General features: G+C 51.5%; 1 protein-coding gene across 3 annotated transcripts in view; it reads left to right on the top strand.

Moving 5' to 3' along the window:
• INTS10 (integrator complex subunit 10) overlaps positions 1-16,936 on the top strand; it is a 189,340-nt gene that overhangs the window by 17,649 nt on the left and 154,755 nt on the right. For all 3 annotated transcript variants that reach the window (XR_013606935.1, XM_078674367.1, XM_078674366.1), the window contains exons 3-4: positions 1,445-1,548; positions 1,828-1,967. Coding sequence is in view for 2 of the 3 variants with exons in the window: in XM_078674367.1 (XP_078530493.1) it covers positions 1,445-1,548; positions 1,828-1,967 (244 nt within the window). In the remaining variant the exon portion in view is untranslated. The remainder of the gene's footprint in view (positions 1-1,444; positions 1,549-1,827; positions 1,968-16,936) is intronic.

The raw sequence follows: 16,936 nt of genomic DNA, 5'->3' as shown, positions 1-16,936 counted from the left end.
GACTTGCTGCTGAATCCTGGCTCCATGGCGTCCATGATTGGTTATCCTTCTACGGAGATTGACAGTGAGACCAGTTGGAGCTGTGACCGGTCTCCTCTGGACTGTCTTGCATACCCTGGTAACAGATTCCCCTATCGCTGTTGTCTCCTTGTTGCAAGTCCTACTTGCTTGTCGTTAGATTCGTAGTTGCTCAGCACTAAGTTTGAAGGTTGTGAATCCTTTTGAACCTTTCCTGGTGGGTGTCTCCTATTTGCAGCTCTTCATAGCTCACTACCCTTCGTTTCAAGGCGTTTAAGAAACTAGAACTTAATGCATCGATCATTTCTGTACTGTTGATCTCTTGTGACGGTCTGTTTGAGCAAGGCTTTCCTTGAGAGGCGTATTCAGTAGTAGAAGATTGATACATAAATATGTCCTTACAGTTTGCGAGCCTGTTGATCTCCAGGCCACAAATTCACTTTGCACATCGGGTGCAAATTCATGTTGAACGATACCGCCTTACAGTGTAATTACTGTGAAATGATTTGGGCTCAGACATTGATCCACAAAGTTGTAGGATCTTGTGTTTTTTGTGTGCATGTTTTAATTACTCTTCTGGATTTTGCACTTGTCAGTGAAGATTGATGGTAAAAAGATGACGCTCGCTGGCATGTTGCATTATTGCTTTGCGTCATAACTCCTCCCCTGCGCATCTCGACCTCCTATCATCGTAGCCCAACCATATCCTAATATTGATGGTATCCGTCCTCTCATTTGCGGGTCAGACAGAGCACTGTAGAGCCTCTGGAAGCTAGATTGTTATGTATAGTTCCACCTCTCCCTAGATATGTGTGTTTTGTCGTGCTTTTGGGAGTCTTCATGAGTACTGCAAGGTTGCGATGTCCATCCGGTCGCTATTTCCATTCTTTGCTCTTTTGGCAGGAGTCTGCTCCGTGGCTCAGCTGTCTAACCTCTTAGATCAGTAGAAGGCAGGATTCTTTTCCACTTCACTTGTCCCCAAATGTCATGTTGGAAAGATTGCCCGACTTTTACTTTTGTTTACCCCGGTCACTTAGATTTGAGAGCAGGAGAATCCAGCCTTTTGTAGCTAAGAGTACACAAATGCGTCAGTGGTCGAAGGACAATGTTACGTTCATTTATAGGTTAGCATCTCTACCACCACTCTTGGGCTCATCCATGCACATCAAACTCCAACACCTCATTGAATGTCTGAGAGTGAGTGTCCCAAAGACACACACACAAAGTGTCATAACAAAACGCATGATTTAAAGGCTTGCGACATAGGAGATCTCAAACGCTTGGAGGACATTTACAGCTCCAACTTCTAAGGATTTTAATTCCCTCCAGACGTTTGTCAAAATGTGTTCTATGTTCCTTTTTTTATGGTCAAGCAGTCTTTGCGCATTGGGGTGAGTTAATTCTCTCACTAATATCTGTATTGTAGGTTTGTAAACTTTCCAGAACAACCTGTTGTGTGGCGCGAAATCAGTGTCATTACTTCAGCTCTCAGGAACGACTCGCAGGACAAACAAACTCTGTTTCTTCGAGGTAAGAGTTCCGCACATGAGTGGTGGCGGTGGGCAGCAAGTTAGGAATTCTATCTCTGTTATAACTAAATACATTGTATTGTGATCTCTACTGTAGTTAATTTGTAACAATAAGGAATTTCTATCACTCAAAATACCTCCAATTCCTCGCACAATACTTTGAGTTTTCCAATCTTCTGTGTCCTCGGGATTGTTCTTCTTTCTTGCTCTAGGTCATCTGTTTTCAGCTGTATTTTATGTCCGTTTTCCTTCATTTGAAGTGTTTGCCTGTGTTTTCCAGGCCTCTTTGAGACTCTTCCGGGTCGAGTTCAATGTGAGATGCTCTTGAAGGCCACGGAGCAGTGCTTCAATACCCTGGAGCGAGCCGAGATGCTGCTGCTGCTTCTTAGACGTTTTCCAGAGACGGTGGTACAGCACGGGGTAGGTGATGGAGTGGAGGCCGACATTGGGTCTTGGCATCCAAAGTTATCCTTACTCTTTTCCGGCACACAGATATTTTCTAAGATGATTCATGATAGTGGAAACGCGTGAGAGATGGTGATGCTTGAACTGAACCTCTGGTACTAACTTTCAGTGTTCCTTCCTGTCAGCTGTATCCCTCCAGCAGGGTTAAACCCATATGAAAATCACCCCTGGCCCTGGTTAGAATGGTCTGGCCCTGCTCAGGCTGCCCTCCAAAGCAAAGACGATGAACAGGAGCCCCATGGCACAGTGAACCACAGGGGCCAAGATCTGATCATTCCCTCGCTCCAGGCGTCGCGCTGAGCAGACTAAAGATACGATAGGTGGAAAGCTTGAATGATCTCGGCCACTGTACGACTAGACTCAGGCCAGCGTCCGCCGATCATCATTGGTCTTCTACAAAGGAACACTCGAGCCCAAACCACTTGGACGTGTCTCCTCTACACAGGAACACATGCTTCGTGGGCTAGATTTAGCCGTTCTGGATCTCATCCACTAGATCCAGTGGGATCCACGTGGCTCAGAGATCAAGGGAGCAGTATCCTGGCACAAGCGCCTCCTGTAGAGCGGTTCACTCAAAGGGATTGATGGAAATGCTTGAACTTCTTTGAACCACCAGCCAGCGGTCCGGGACCGCTTTGTCCTCGTCGTTCCCTTTGCAGACAGGGACTGCCATATGCAAATCATTCTGGGCTGGTTCCAGCGGACCCGTCCAGAGTGGACAGTGTGGCCTGTCCCTTTTGAAGGGGAACACTAGCAACACCAAAGCATGTTGGGATAGTTCAGGTTGAGTTTACTGTTACTCAAGCATCACAAGTCTGTTTCTTGCTCTTTGTTCACCTTGGTAAAAGCAGCTCCTCATCTGGTGTTGGTAGATATCTTCCACCGTCCAACACTTCGCTACAGTATAGATGTGACACTTTTTACATATAACATATGTACAGTTTTATACAATTGTGTATTTCTTCCAAAACCTCTGGTGCAGCGTCTGCTGCTTTGAAAGGGTTGTTTTCCTCGGTCATAGGCATCCCCGGGCACTTGGCAGCTCTGTCCTGAGTTTTACTCTTGGATCCTGGGTGCGAAGGGTTTCCAGAACCCATCTTCCCCAGAGCTGTGAAGCAAATCAATGAACTGACCGTCTGACTACACTGTGCCTGGTACAATGTCCAGAGATGTGCAGTATTACTCACAGTACATGATTACTCTTGTGCTTCTCTTGAACACCCAGCGTTCGTCGCTAATAATATAGAACAGTGTTGTGAAAGGTGTCTGCGTTCGCTCTCCCTGTCGATGCTGGTGTGTCTGCATTCGCTCTCCCAGCCAATGCTGGCGTGTCTGCATTCGCTCTCCCAGCCGATGCTGGTGTGTCTGCATTCGCTCTCTCAGCCAATGCTGGCGTGTCTGCATTCGCTCTCCCAGCCGATGCTGGCGTGTCTGCATTCGCTCTCCCAGCCGATGCTGGCGTGTCTGCATTCGCTCTCCTAGCCGATGCTGGTGTGTCTGCATTCACTCTCCCAGCCGATGCTGGCGTGTCTGCATTCGCTCTCCCAGCCGATGCTGGCGTGTCTGCATTTGCTCTCCCTGTTGATGCTGGTGTGTCTGCATTCGCTCTCCCAGCCGATGCTGGCGTGTCTGCATTCGCTCTCCCAGCCGATGCTGGCGTGTCTGCATTTGCTCTCCCTGTTGATGCTGGTGTGTCTGCATTCGCTCTCCCAGCCGATGCTGGCGTGTCTGCATTCGCTCTCCCAGCCGATGCTGGTGTGTCTGCATTCGCTCTCCCAGCCGATGCTGGCGTGTCTGCATTCGCTCTCCCAGCCGATGCTGGCGTGTCTGCATTCGCTCTCCCAGCCGATGCTGGCGTGTCTGCATTCGCTCTCCCAGCCGATGCTGGCGTGTCTGCATTCGCTCTCCCAGCCGATGCTGGCGTGTCTGCATTCGCTCTCCCAGCCGATGCTGGCGTGTCTGCCTTCGCTCGCCCAGCCGATGCTGGTGTGTCTGCGTTCAGTCTCCCTGTCGATGCTGGTGTGTCTACGTTCGCTCTCCCAGCCGATGCTGGTGTGTCTGCATTCGCTCTCCCAGCCGATGCTGGCGTGTCGGCATTCGCTCTCCCAGCCGATGCTTGCGTGTCTGCATTCGCTCTCCCAGTCGATGCTGGTGTGTCTGTTAGAGTGAACTTAGGGCTCCGCCCCTAGCGTTTCCAGGAACAGCCCTGCAAGTACAACTCAAGCTTACGCCATGTGTCGTGGCACGCAATGTCTAAATGAACCTCCTAAGGAGTGAGTAAAAAGGCCTGTATAGTGTGACTGAGAGCTGCCTCAAAGCCCGTCTGGGCAGTAGGCCATGACACCTATATCAGAAGAGGTACATACGCTTTCCATGGGGTTTGTGGACCCCATGTTCTTCAGATGTCACATTTATATTCAGTATTTGTTGTTTTACGATACTCTTTTGACTTTGTTCCTTGCCATAAACTATGAGAGAGCTTAAAGAAAAATGAAGTCCGTCCAGACCTTTTGTACATCCTTGTGTTTGCATCGTGACACAATGCCTGTACTAGGGACGAACTAACAAAACGCATAGGGGTGCACAAAGGTGCAGGCCAGGGCTGTGTACTTGCCCCAACATTATTTTCCCTCTATCTTAACAATGGGGTTGCCTATGTTGAGGACTGTGAGAGTGATACCCCAAGGGTGGCGGGACAGAAGATTCCTCCTTCGCAGATGATACGTTGTTGGTGTCTAAAACCCCGGCTGGCATACATATCCTGGTGGATGGATTCACAGAATTTTGTGCGTACCAAGGACTGGTGACAAACTACTCCAAAACTACATTTATGACCGTCAACTCTCACAGATCTGACAGAGGCACTATCATGCTTGAAGGAAATTCCCTAGATAAGGTTACTGAGTTTGACTAACTTGGAATTAAACTAACCAAGAACGTTGCTTGGTTCACCCAAGTTAAAAAAGAAGCCCGGGTCTAATCGACCAAGCAGCGGCAATCCTGAGATTATACAAGTCTTCAAACGTTCGGCGCATAGCACCCTCAGTAAAAGTATATAGCACAAAGGCAGAGGGTAGTGGAAAGTTATGCCAAGGACACTGTGTCTTACCTTGGCCTTGGGCATTACTGGCTTGATAATGCCCGCACGCCACGACAGTCTAGGGACACACTCAAGGATGCTTTCTGTGGCTACAGATAGGGCCTGGGTGTGAGGAATGCAACCCAAGGCTCCCTGTTGGACTTGGCCCTTCTGGCAGGTTCACCCCTGAACTTTTTGCTTTTAATGGTGACCTGGTGATGGTGATTTTTGGAGTTCTGCGCACTTTCACTGTGTCCCAGTGGAAAGTGCGTGCGCACTCTGAGTGCATGTGGTGAGATAGGCCTGCCCTCCCATAGGAATGCATGGGAAATGTATGTGTCCCTGGTAGTTCCTGATGCGTGGGGTGTGCAGGCTCGAGTCTGGTATGTGCGGACTCGTGTGATTGAATGCTGCGAAATGATGTATGCGGCATGTATGTGTCTAGTGTAGAAGTGCCACTTCTAGACATGGCTGTGCGTGTGCTGTAAAGGTGCTGGCGTGTGATTGGCTGGACTGGCTGGGGTGCCAGGTTCCATGAGTCATGATGGGTCTGCCCGGTGGTGAGTGGAGAGATTAGCATGCTGATGACTGGGGAGGAGTGCACCTGGTCCTGAATAGGGCTGGGCTTTCCCCCACACAATGCTGGCTCCACCCCCTGTGGTGCGTCTAACGACCCTAGCCCTGCCAGTGAATAGAAAGGGTGGTTGAGCACATCAAGGGTGCTCCAAAACCAGCTGCGACCGGTTTCTCCCCCACCCTACACCTCAGACAAATGGTTTAACTGTATAAAAAGGGGCTGTGTCCCCTTGCAATTTGTTCTCTTCCTGATCCTATCTAGAGGGGAGCAGCTGCTGTGGCTGGGCGCCAGGAGGACCGCCACTGGGGATTGCCTCCCTGCCTAGGAGGGCCCTGTGAGCTGGCTCTGGGCCCAGCCTTGCCCCCCGCCTCCTGAAGGACTTTGACTGGACTTTAGGTGCTCCTAGCGCCTGGGAGCGCTTTACATTCACCTCTAGTGCCTGGGAGCGCTTTTGGTTGGCATCTAGCGCAGGAAGCGCTTTATTTGTACTTATAGCGCTTGGGAACGCTTTACCTTTCACTAGCGCTTGAGAGCGCTTTATTTAACTTTGTGGCCGGTGCCCACCCGGCATCTCTCACCCCTCGTTCTTGCCAGAAGCGCCGCCGCCGCCCGGCTGGAAGTCAGGCAGGCCGGGGGCAGGACGACAAGGACAGCCGGAAGCCCAAGCGAGTGCCCACCTCGCCTTATTGTTGATTTTGGGGGAGCCAGCCCCTCGTGTGTCACCCCGAAGTCACCGCCGCCGGCCCGGCGAACGCAGGGAGCAAAGCGGGCCGCCTGACTGTGGGCGGGCCCACAAGACGGAAGCAGTGGCAGGAAACCGGAAGTAGGAGGGCGGGAGACTACCCCGCCTCCCCCGGAAGAGTCGCGGCTACACGAGCTCCGGAGCAGGCAGGACCCTACTCTGCGTCCGGTGCACTCGCCAAGAAGAGGGAGACGCCGCCCGTCCAGCAGCGGAGCCCCCGTGGTGTAGGGAGAGCCCTGCAGCTGCCGGCAAAGAGAAGCAGGCGAGCCTCCCGAGCCAAAGGAGAAGAGCCCTGCCGCACCCGGAGAACCCGGTGAGTGGGGCCTGGGGTTGCTTGTTAGAGAGGGGGGGCGTCGGGGCACATTGCCGGTGCCCGTCCCTCCAGTGTGCTCTCTCTCTCCGCATGAGTGCAGTTTCCTCTTTTGTTCCTAGAGCGGCCCCGGTTGACAGAGGGCCGCTCCAACGAAGGGTGCATTATGGCATTTCTTTAGAACCCCCGAGAGGCTCGGGGCATAGTTGGTTTAAGAGCCTGAGAGGCTCCAAAAGGTGGCATTTCGTGTGCGAGCCCAGAGAGGCTCGTGGGGGCATATTTGTTGAGCCCTGCGAGGCTCCCAGTCCACAGTTGTTTCAGAGTTCCCAGAGAGGGAGTCCCCCCATCCCGGCGGCAGTTCTTTGCGTTCTTGAGCCCATGAGAGGCTCAGGCAGCAGTTTTGTTATTTAGAGCCCCCGAGAGGCTCAGGGGGGCAATAATTTCGCCAGAGCCTGTGAGGCTCCAACGTTGTCCCCACCAGTGTTGCTACAGCTGCCCATCACTTAGTGGGCAGCTGCTCCGTTTAGGCCCCCCTGACTTTGGGACACAGGGCATCCTAGCCCCAACAAGGCCAGTTGGCCTAGGGACAGTCACAGGTGGTGACTTATGTGAGTTTGGCGCAATTGTTCTTTTGCTGCACCTCTGAATGTGTTTTTATGCATCATGTGTTTTCCTTCCCTTCCCTACAACTCTGAATGTATTGTGATGCATCATGTGTAATGTGCCTATACCCCTACAGGTATTGTGATACTTAGGTGGTTGTTTTCTCCTAGTACAGGTGTTGCTAGGGAGATCCTGGTTCCCTGCGCAATATTTTCCTAAGGTGGTTAGGGTTGCGTAGGTGGTACTTACCTGTTACCAGTAGTTACTGGTTGTGTGCTATTTTGTGCTACAGTGATTTTCTATGCTATGTTCTAAGTGATATTCCAAGTGCAAGTTCTAAAAGTGCTGATTCCTGACAGTGGTCCAGGTGGCCCTGTCTTGTACATATCCCCTGTAAATTCTGCCCATGCCTTTTGGCACATTGTAAAGTATGTGTTTTTATCTAATGTGTTTTGGTGTAATACAAAGGCTATTTTTATACATAACCTTGTGTGGGGTTTCCTTTGTGATGGGACTTGGGTGTTGTTGCTGGGGGTGCGTGCGCAAACACTTAACTTACATTGCCTCCGAGTTTAGCCTTACTGCTCGTGCTACGTTACCAAGGGGGTGAGCAGGGGTTATCTTGGCGTGTAACTCCCTTGCCCTGACGTGGAAGTGGTGGTCTCTGACTGACTTTGGCGCAAGCCCTGGCCAGCCAGGGATCCCATTTCTAACATTGGCGGCAGCAAAAAGGATAAGGATTTGTGTTTGTGCTGTACCGCAGTAGCAACTGGCCGCACCACAAAACTCTGCATTTTAGATATATCACATTTTGGGGATTATGGTTTCTAAATTGTTCTTAATGTCATTTCTCTGGAAATGTGTTTCTTGTGCACTGTGAGTTAGGTGTCACTAGCTCTGGGTGGTTTTCTATCACCTAAGTGCAGTTTGATTTTCTGGGTTCACCAGAGGGTGGGATCCAGTGGTAGCAGCGTAATAGTGTCCAGTACATTTGTTCCCTGCCCTGCGCCCAGAGTCTGGTACCTGTGTCACGTGTGGTCAGGTTGAGAAATCAGGGGTGGTAGAAACTGCCTTACTAGTCCGAGGGGGTGTTGTATGTGGATGAATGGTGTGTGGCACTAGACAAGTGAGTGTGAGTTCTCTGGGATAAGGAGCTCGCTGAATTCTTTGTAATTTTGTACTCTTGCTTCAGCTCTGACAGTTAAGTCCCCTGTGTTGCACGTGTCAGAACGTCCTGCCAAGATGGAGTCTGCTTTTAATGTCTGGGGTCTGTTCATGCATGAGTTGAGAGAGTTTTGCGAAGAGAGAGACAATGCAGTGAATGAGTCAGACACCCAGTCCCAACTTAGGGGTAACCTAATCCAATGGCAGAAGGATGACTGCCAGCGTGAGCACAGTGAGGAAAGGGCCCGGGTCTCACACCATGAGGGTGGTGGGTCTGAGGGGAGCCCTGAAGAGTCTGAAGCAGAGGAAGAAAATGACAGTACAGGGACGCCAGCAGAGAGTGAAGACCCCATGGATAGGGAGTCCCTTGCAGGGTCCAGTGTAGGAGGCAGTGCCTCATCCCTTTCCCTGTCCCCAGAGGAGTTGGAAGATAGGAGGAGAGAAAGGGAGCACCAGCTGGCTTTAGAAAAGCTCAGGTTAGAGCATGCCCAGGCTATGGCACAGCTGGGCGTTAGAAAGCAACAGCTAGAGACTCAGAGGGTCTTAGCGCAGGAGAGGATAGAGGAGGCTGAGAGAGCCTTCACCAGAGAGAAATTATTTCTGGAGGGTAGACTATCCCCTGCGCGCAGTTTTAATTTTCTGGACTCCCCAGGGCGGGTTGAGTCCAGTGGTGGCAGCTATATAGAGCCCAGTGCGAGCAGTCCCACTCCCCAGAGTATGGTACCTGTTTCCCAAGAGGAGGAGTTAAGGTTGAAGTTCAGGGACAGTAAGAAACTGTCTCACCAGTCTTCGGAGGAGTTTGAGGATGAATGTTGTGGAGCACTGTGGGCTTGGGTAGAGGGTCACACTCACTCTGATTTTCACAAACTGTTTGATCTGATTGTCAAAGAGCACCTGCTCAGTTGTTGTTCACTAGGGTTGCGCCAACTCCTGTTGGGGTGTGGATTGTCTGAGGCATGTGAGCTTGCAGATGAAGCAGACCTCTGGGAGAGTGCTAGAGGTTCTCTAGAGTCATTAGGGTGTGACTCCAAAAGTAGTGGTTCAGGTATCTTCCAGCCCAGCATGGTGGAAGAGGCTCAGTGTAGCCCAGCTAGGTCCTAGGATAGCGAGGAGGGTGTAGGGGCTTACTGCCTGGCTCAGTGGGGCAGGAGTAAGTGGGTGACCGAGGGTGCCCAGACGCACGAAGCCCTGCGTCAGGACTTGGATGGTTGTGGTAGGGAACACCAGGTTGGGGACCTAGGCTGTCCTGTTAGTCCATTTGAGGAAGATCTCCTATTGAGTAGAGGACCTGGAGCGTCTGTAAACAGAGCTCCTGTGGTTCTAGAGTCTGGCAGTACCGCTCCGGTAGGGAGGGTACAGGAGTCCAGCGTGAGGAGTGATTGGGGGATGAGTTCCCCAGTGGAAGAATCAGTGGGTCAGGGAATACCCAGTTGGGAAAGGTTCCCTTGTAGTGACCATGGTGACACCACTTCTGTTTTGGGGGATCTTCGCGCACTGTCAGGTGGACAGGGGACGGGAGATCTGCGCCAGACAGACAGTCACACAACATATGTGTCATTTGTTAGCCTCAGGGGGATGGTGTGTGAATCCCCAGAAGTCCTGGAGTGCCAGGCAATTATTCCACCAAAGGTTTTAGACCAGAGGTTGGGAGGCCAGGTTCAGGATCAGCCTGACCTGAAGGGTAGGACGACTGTCACCAGTGTCCTGATCGGTTCTTCTTCTAGAGGTACCGCCCCAGTTGGTAGGGAGCAGGACTCTGGAAGGGGGTGCAGAGGGTGGGAGAGACCACCTCTGACCCCGGTGCAACCTGAGGGGTTAAACCCTGGGTTGAAATGGCGTTCTAGGTGTACCCCTCGTCGGAGGTGGAGGAACCCTAGAAGAGGTAGGGGGAGGAGAGCCTCCCCTGAGACTCCTGGTCCGCCTAAGGGTGTAGACCCGAGGCTGGAGAACCAGTGGCAGTCTAGTCCTGTCTTGCAGACAGGAAGAGTGGAGAATGGCTACTATGTGCCAGGGGTTACTACCCCCCCGCTCTGCGGATAGGCAAGGACCGGTGGCACCTGGGTGGCCCAGGGCCTGGTCCTGGCCGCGGACAGCTTGGGAGTACCAGTGGGGTAGCCCAGTTGGTCCAGACAGTGGTTTTGGCAGGAACCCCATAGGTTCACCGTGGTGTAGAACAGGAGGGTGTCCCTGCAGTTGCGGGCCCGCGTCCGTGTTCTATCGCCCCAAGCTGGGAAGTCCATCACGGTGGTGATTGGTCTATCCTGCGTTTTGTCTGGAAGGGGGTTGTGTTGGACTTGGCCCTTCTGGCAGGTTCACCCCTAAACTTTTTGCTTTTAATGGTGACCTGGTGATGGTGATTTTTGGTTTCTGCGCACTTTCACTGGGTCCCAGTGGAAAGTGCGTGCGCACTCTGAGTGCATGTGGTGAGATAGGCCTGCCCTCCCATAGGAATGCATGGGGAATGCATGTGTCCCTGGTAGTTCCTGATGCGTCGGGTGTACAGGCTCGAGTCTGGTATGTGCGGATTCGTGCGATTGAATGCTGTGAAATGATGTATGCGGCGTGTATGTGTCTAGTGTGGAAGTGCCACTTCTAGACATGGCTGTGCGTGTGCTGTAAAGGTGCTGGCGTGTGATTGGCTGGAGCTGGCTGGCGTTCCAGGCTCCATGAGTCATGATGAATCTGCCCGGTGGTGAGTGTGGAGATTAGCATGCTGATGGCTGGGGAGGAGTGCACCTGGGTCCTGAATAGGGCTGGGCTTTCCCCTCACAATGCTGGCTCCGCCCCCTGTGGTGCGTCTAATGACCCTAGCGCCCTAGTGAATAGAAAGGGTGGTTGAGCACATCAAGGGTGCTCCAAAACCAGCTGCGACTGGTTTCTCCCCCACCCTGCACCTCAGACAAAGGGTTTAACTGTATAAAAAGGGGCTGTGTCCCCTTGCAATTTGTTCTCTTCCTGATCCTATCTAGAGGGGGGCAGCTGCTGTGGCTGGGCGCCAGGAGGACCGCCACTGGGGATTGCCTCCCTGCCTAGGAGGACCCCGTGAGCTGCCTCTGGCCACAGCCTTGCCCCCCCCCCATCCCCCGCCTCCTGAAGGACTTTGACTGGACTTTAGGGGCTCCTGGCGCCTGGGAGCGCTTTACATTCACCTCTAGTGCCTGGGAGCGCTTTTGGTTGGCATCTAGCGCAGGAAGAGCTTTATTTGTACCTATAGCGCTTGGGAGCGCTTTATTTATCTTTGTGGCCGGTCCCCACCCTGCATCTCTCACCCCTCTTTCTTGCCAGAATTGCTGCCGCCGCCCGGCCGGAAGTCAGGCAGGCCGGGGGCAGGACGACAAGGACAGCCGGAAGCCCAAGCGAGTGCCCACCTCGCCTTATTGTTGATTTTGGGGGAGCCAGCCCCTCGTGTGTCACCCCGAAGTCACCGCCGCCGGCCCGGCGAACGCAGGGAGCAAAGCGGGACGCCTGGCTGTGGGCGGGCCCGCAAGGCGGAAGCAGTGGCAGGAAACCGGAAGTAGGAGGGCAGGAGCCTACCCCGCCTCCCCCGGAAGAGTCGCGGCTACACGAGCACCGGAGCAGGCAGGAGCCTACTCTGCGCCCCGGTGCACTCGCCAAGAAGAGGGAGATGCCGCCCGTCCAGCAGCGGGGCCCCCGTGGTGTGGGGAGAGCCCCGCAGCTGCCGGCGAAGAGAAGCAGGCGAGCCTCCCGAGCCAAAGGAGAAGAGCCCCGCCGCACCCGGAGAACCCGGTGAGTGGGGGCCGGGGTTGCTTGTAAGAGAGGGGGGGTGTCGGGGCACATTGCCGGTGCCCGCCCCTCTAGTGTGCTCTCTCTCTCCGCGTGAGGGCTGTTTCCTCTTTTGTTCCTAGAGCGGCCCCGGTTAACAGAGGGCCGCTCCAACGAAGGGTGCATTGAGGCATTTCTTTAGAGCCCCCGAGAGGCTCGGGGGCATAGTTGGTTTAAGAGCCTGAGAGGCTCCAAAAGGCGGCATTTCGTGTGCGAGCCCAGAGAGGCTCGTGGGGGCATATTTGTTGAGCCCTGCGAGGCTCCCAGTCCATAGTCATTTCAGAGTCCCCAGAGAGGGAGTCCCCCCATCCCGGCGGCAGTTCTTTGCGTTCTTGAGCCCATGAGAGGCTCAGGCAGCAGATTTGTTATTAAGAGCCCCCGAGAGGCTCAGGGGGGCAATAATTTCGCCAGAGCCTGTGAGGCTCCAACATTGTCCCCACCAGTGTTGCTACAGCTGCCCAGCACTTAGTGGGCAGCTGCTCCGTTTAGGTCCCCCTGACTTTGGGACACAGGGCATCCTAGCCCCAACAAGGCCAGTTGGCCTAGGGACAGTCACAGGTGGTGACTTATGTGAGTTTGGCGCAATTGTTCTTTTGCTGCACCTCTGAATGTGTTTTTATGCATCATGTGTTTTCCTTCCCTACACCTCTGAATGTATTGTGATGCATCATGTGTAATGTGCCTATACATCAAAAATAAAGCGGAAGGTTCCCCTGGTTTACTTTGCACACAGGTTGGGGGATTATACTACATTTAAAAACAGTGGGCCTGTGTTTTTGGAAAAAGACTCAGTTGAAGTTTAGAGTCATAGATTGGAAAATACCAATAACTGCACAGAACCTACTTTCGTTCAGGACTTAAAACTAATAGCCACTCTATAGCGTGTAGAAAAGCTTATCCAACAAACACCATCCCAAGTGAAAATGATATACTTTGATAAAAAATGGACATCTATATTTAGACAGGTAGGTAAACACACCAGAAAAATTGAAAGTGATAACAAAAATTTATTAAAATACCTCCCACTAGGGGTTACATTCTAAAATAAAAACAATAAAAACCATAAAAAGGTCAAAGTACAAAGAGTCGACGCTGCGTTTCGGTGCAATTTCCAAGTATGTACACCTTCTTCAGGACAACTTTGACAGTTTCATAAATAATCTGTTAGTTTTCTCTATTCTATCTTAAGAGAGACTTCCACTGTTCAATAGAGGTCGTCAGTGCCTTCACTCTTGCTCAATGGCTGATATAAGTAAAGGTGCACGGTAAAGAACCCCGGAGGAGCCACCAGATCTCTCACATTCAATTTAGACCTTTCAAATCCTATCGGAGTTGAGCAAAAAACAGGAGAATTCGGAGTCTCCCATAAACTGTGACACCTTCCAGGGGTATTTCCTAGATAAAGTAAAGACCATTATCCTGGAAATAAAGAATAGTATGGTGAATAGTGATACCATACACTCCAAGGATCATAATCCTGCTTACTGTTCTATGTTACAGTTCCCTGTGCTGGACGAGCTGAGCTTAGAGCAGCTAATGGGTAAAATCAAATCTGGCTCCCCAGCGGATCCATGTCCCCCTAGTGTCTTCCGTGTGGCACGGCCGCTATTGGAAGCTCGGATTATTTCTCTCCTTAATAGGTCCCTAGAGACAGGATACCTGCCAAGTGATCTTAAGGAGGCACGTGTTAGACCTCTGCTGAAGAAACCAGGTGCAGACCCGTCTGCCCTGAAGAACTACAGGCCGATCTCCCAGCTGCCCTTCCTTGCAAAGGTCCTAGAGCAACATGTGCTGAAGTCCCTGTCCCTGTACCTCGAATCCCATTGCCTACTGCATGAACGACAGGCGGGGTTTCGAGCACACCATAGCACCGAGTTAGTGATGCTCTCGGTGCTAGATGAACTGAGAGGCATGGCTGACGGCAAAAAACCGAGCGCCCTGATATTATTAGATCTGTCAGCGGCGTTCGATACCGTCAGCCATGACCTGCTCCTGGGAAGACTGGAGGCCTTTGGGATCAAAGGCTTGGCCTTTAAGTGGTTGCAATCTTTCCTTTTGGGAAGGACACAGAGGATACAACTGGGGGAGTCGATATCGGAGGTGGGGTTCTTAGAGTGCGGGGTACCGCAGGGTTCCGCACTGTCCCCACTTCTGTTCAACCTTTATCTGCAGCCCCTGATTGCGTCCTTGGCTGAGATGGGTTGTAGAGTCTTCAACTATGCTGACGACACTCAACTTGTGCTGAGCATTGATAATACAGGGACAGCACAAATCCAAGCTCAAAACATCTTAAGGTTTACCGTGGGGTGGATGACGGAAAACCTACTAAAGATCAACCCGGATAAAACCGAGGTACTGGTAATTCCATCTACCACCTCACCGTGGAGTGATCTATATTGGCCTGCAGAGCTTGGATCAGCCCCAAAACCTAGTGCTAACGTGAAGAGTTTGGGGATTAAACTAGATTGTGATCTGTCAATGTGCAGCCAAATTTCCACCGTCGTTGGAACCTGCACGAACATCATCAGACAATTGAGAAAGTTAGCCCCCCTCCTTTCTCATTCTATGATGCGCTCAATTGTAGTAGCAACCGTCATTTCACGGATCGACTATGGGAACGCCTTGTATCTTGGCCTCCCAAAAACATTGACAAACAGACTTCAGGTCGTAATGAATGACGCCGCACGACTGATCTTCGGAGTACCCAGACGAACAAAGGCCTCCCCTCTACTCCAAAATCTTCATTGGCTCCCTGTGAAAGAGAGGGCTGAGTTTAAGAGCCTCTGTATAGCGCATAAGGCGATTTATGGCCATGCGCCGGCATATATTAAAGCCCGTCTGGAAGTATACAGTCCGAAGAGAACACTTAGATCATCGGTTTCTCAGCAACTGGTTTGCCCCCGCTATAAATTAGTGACCAAGGGAGGGAGAGCCTTCTCTGTCTTGGCCCCTCAGTTATGGAACAAGCTGCCTGAGGGGCTACGCAGGGAGGTGAATCTCCTACGGTTCAGGAAATCCCTGAAAACACTGTTGTTCAGAAGAGTCCTGACCGCAATGTAGGCGTGGTGTGGTGTCTCTCGGAGGAGGGAAGCTAAGTTATTGTAACAACATCTATTTCCAATGCGCTTAGAGGCCTGTAGGTGATTGAGCGCGTTACAAATCTAAATTAACAATAACAATAACGGTTGTATCACTCCTTTTTGTCTTTTTGGTCAAGCAGCTTTTTTTTCATTTAGTGCTCTTTTCCGTGGTTTTGTTTAATGAAACCGGTCTCTTGTAAGTCGGCCTCCCTGCTCCTCCGTGTTCCGCGGCATCCGGGTAAAAAAAAAATAAAAAAAAATGCATCATGTGTTTTCCTTCCCTTCCCTACACCTCTGAATGTATTGTGATGCATCATGTGTAATGTGCCTATACCCCTACAGGTATTGTGATACTTAGGTGGTTGTTTTCTCCTAGTACAGGTGTTGCTAGGGAGATCCTGGTTCCCTGCGCAATATTTTCCTATGGTGGTTAGGGTTGCGTAGGTGGTACTTACCTGTTACCAGTAGTTACTGGTTGTGTGCTATTTTGTGCTACAGTGATTTTCTATGCTATGTTCTAAGTGATATTCCAAGTGCAAGTTCTAAAAGTGCTGATTCCTGACAGTGGTCCAGGTGGCCCTGTCTTGTACATATCCCCTGTAAATTCTGCCAGTGCCTGTTGGCACATTGTAAAGTGTGTGTTTTTATCTAATGTGTTTTGGTGTAATACAAAGGCTATTTTTATACATAACTTTGTGTGGAGTTTCCTTTGTGGTGGGCCTTGGGTGTTGTTGCTGGGGTGCGTGCGCAAATACTTAACTCACATCGCCTCCAAGTTTAGCCTTACTGCTCATGCTACATTCCCAAGGGGGTGAGCAGGCGTTATCTTGGCGTGTAACTCCCTTGCCCTGACGTGGAAGTGGTGGTCTCTGACTGACTTTGGCGCAAGCCCTGGCCAGCCAGGGATCCCATTTCTAACACTCCCTAACTAGTGAATTCCTTGACCTCAAGCCCCATATTGAGTTTGAACCTTTCCTTGATTATATACTTACTGCAGCGTCAGACATGTGGATTTCAAATGTCAGCACGCCAATCAGGTTCCCAGGGCCTGTGTTCTTTCCCCAAACCTAACCCAATTGGCATCTCTGGCCACATGTCAGCCCCTAGTAAATTTTACCCTAGGTACACAGGACACTGTGACCAGAAATGACCTCTAAGGGCTGCAAGACTTATTGTGCCACCCTTAGAGGCCCTGCTCCCTGACACACACACACTGCCTTTGCAGATTGAGTGTCTGGTTGCAGAACAAAGTGAAGAGTCGACATCGTCCACAACTCTGTGTGCCATGCCTTCAACCCACTGCTCTGGCATAGATCAGTCACCCCTCCAGCTGGGTGCCCTATACCAGTGGTGTGGGCACAGGTGCATGAGCCCTGTGCCCCTACAGTACCCAAGTCCATTCCTGGGCACTGTAAGTGCAGCGCTGCCAGAAGAGGATATGGTGCTGGGAGGTCGTCATTATGAACTCCACAGCACCATAATGGCTACACTGAAGACTGAGAAGTTTGGTATCATACTTCTCAGCACATTAAACCCACACTGATGCCAGTGTGAGATTTAATGAAAAATGCACACAGAGGGCATCT

This window comes from Lissotriton helveticus, chromosome 2_1, assembly GCF_964261635.1.
Source record: "Lissotriton helveticus chromosome 2_1, aLisHel1.1, whole genome shotgun sequence".
Classification (NCBI taxonomy): Eukaryota; Metazoa; Chordata; class Amphibia; order Caudata; family Salamandridae; genus Lissotriton; species Lissotriton helveticus.
This window is presented reverse-complemented; position numbering and strand designations above follow the sequence as displayed.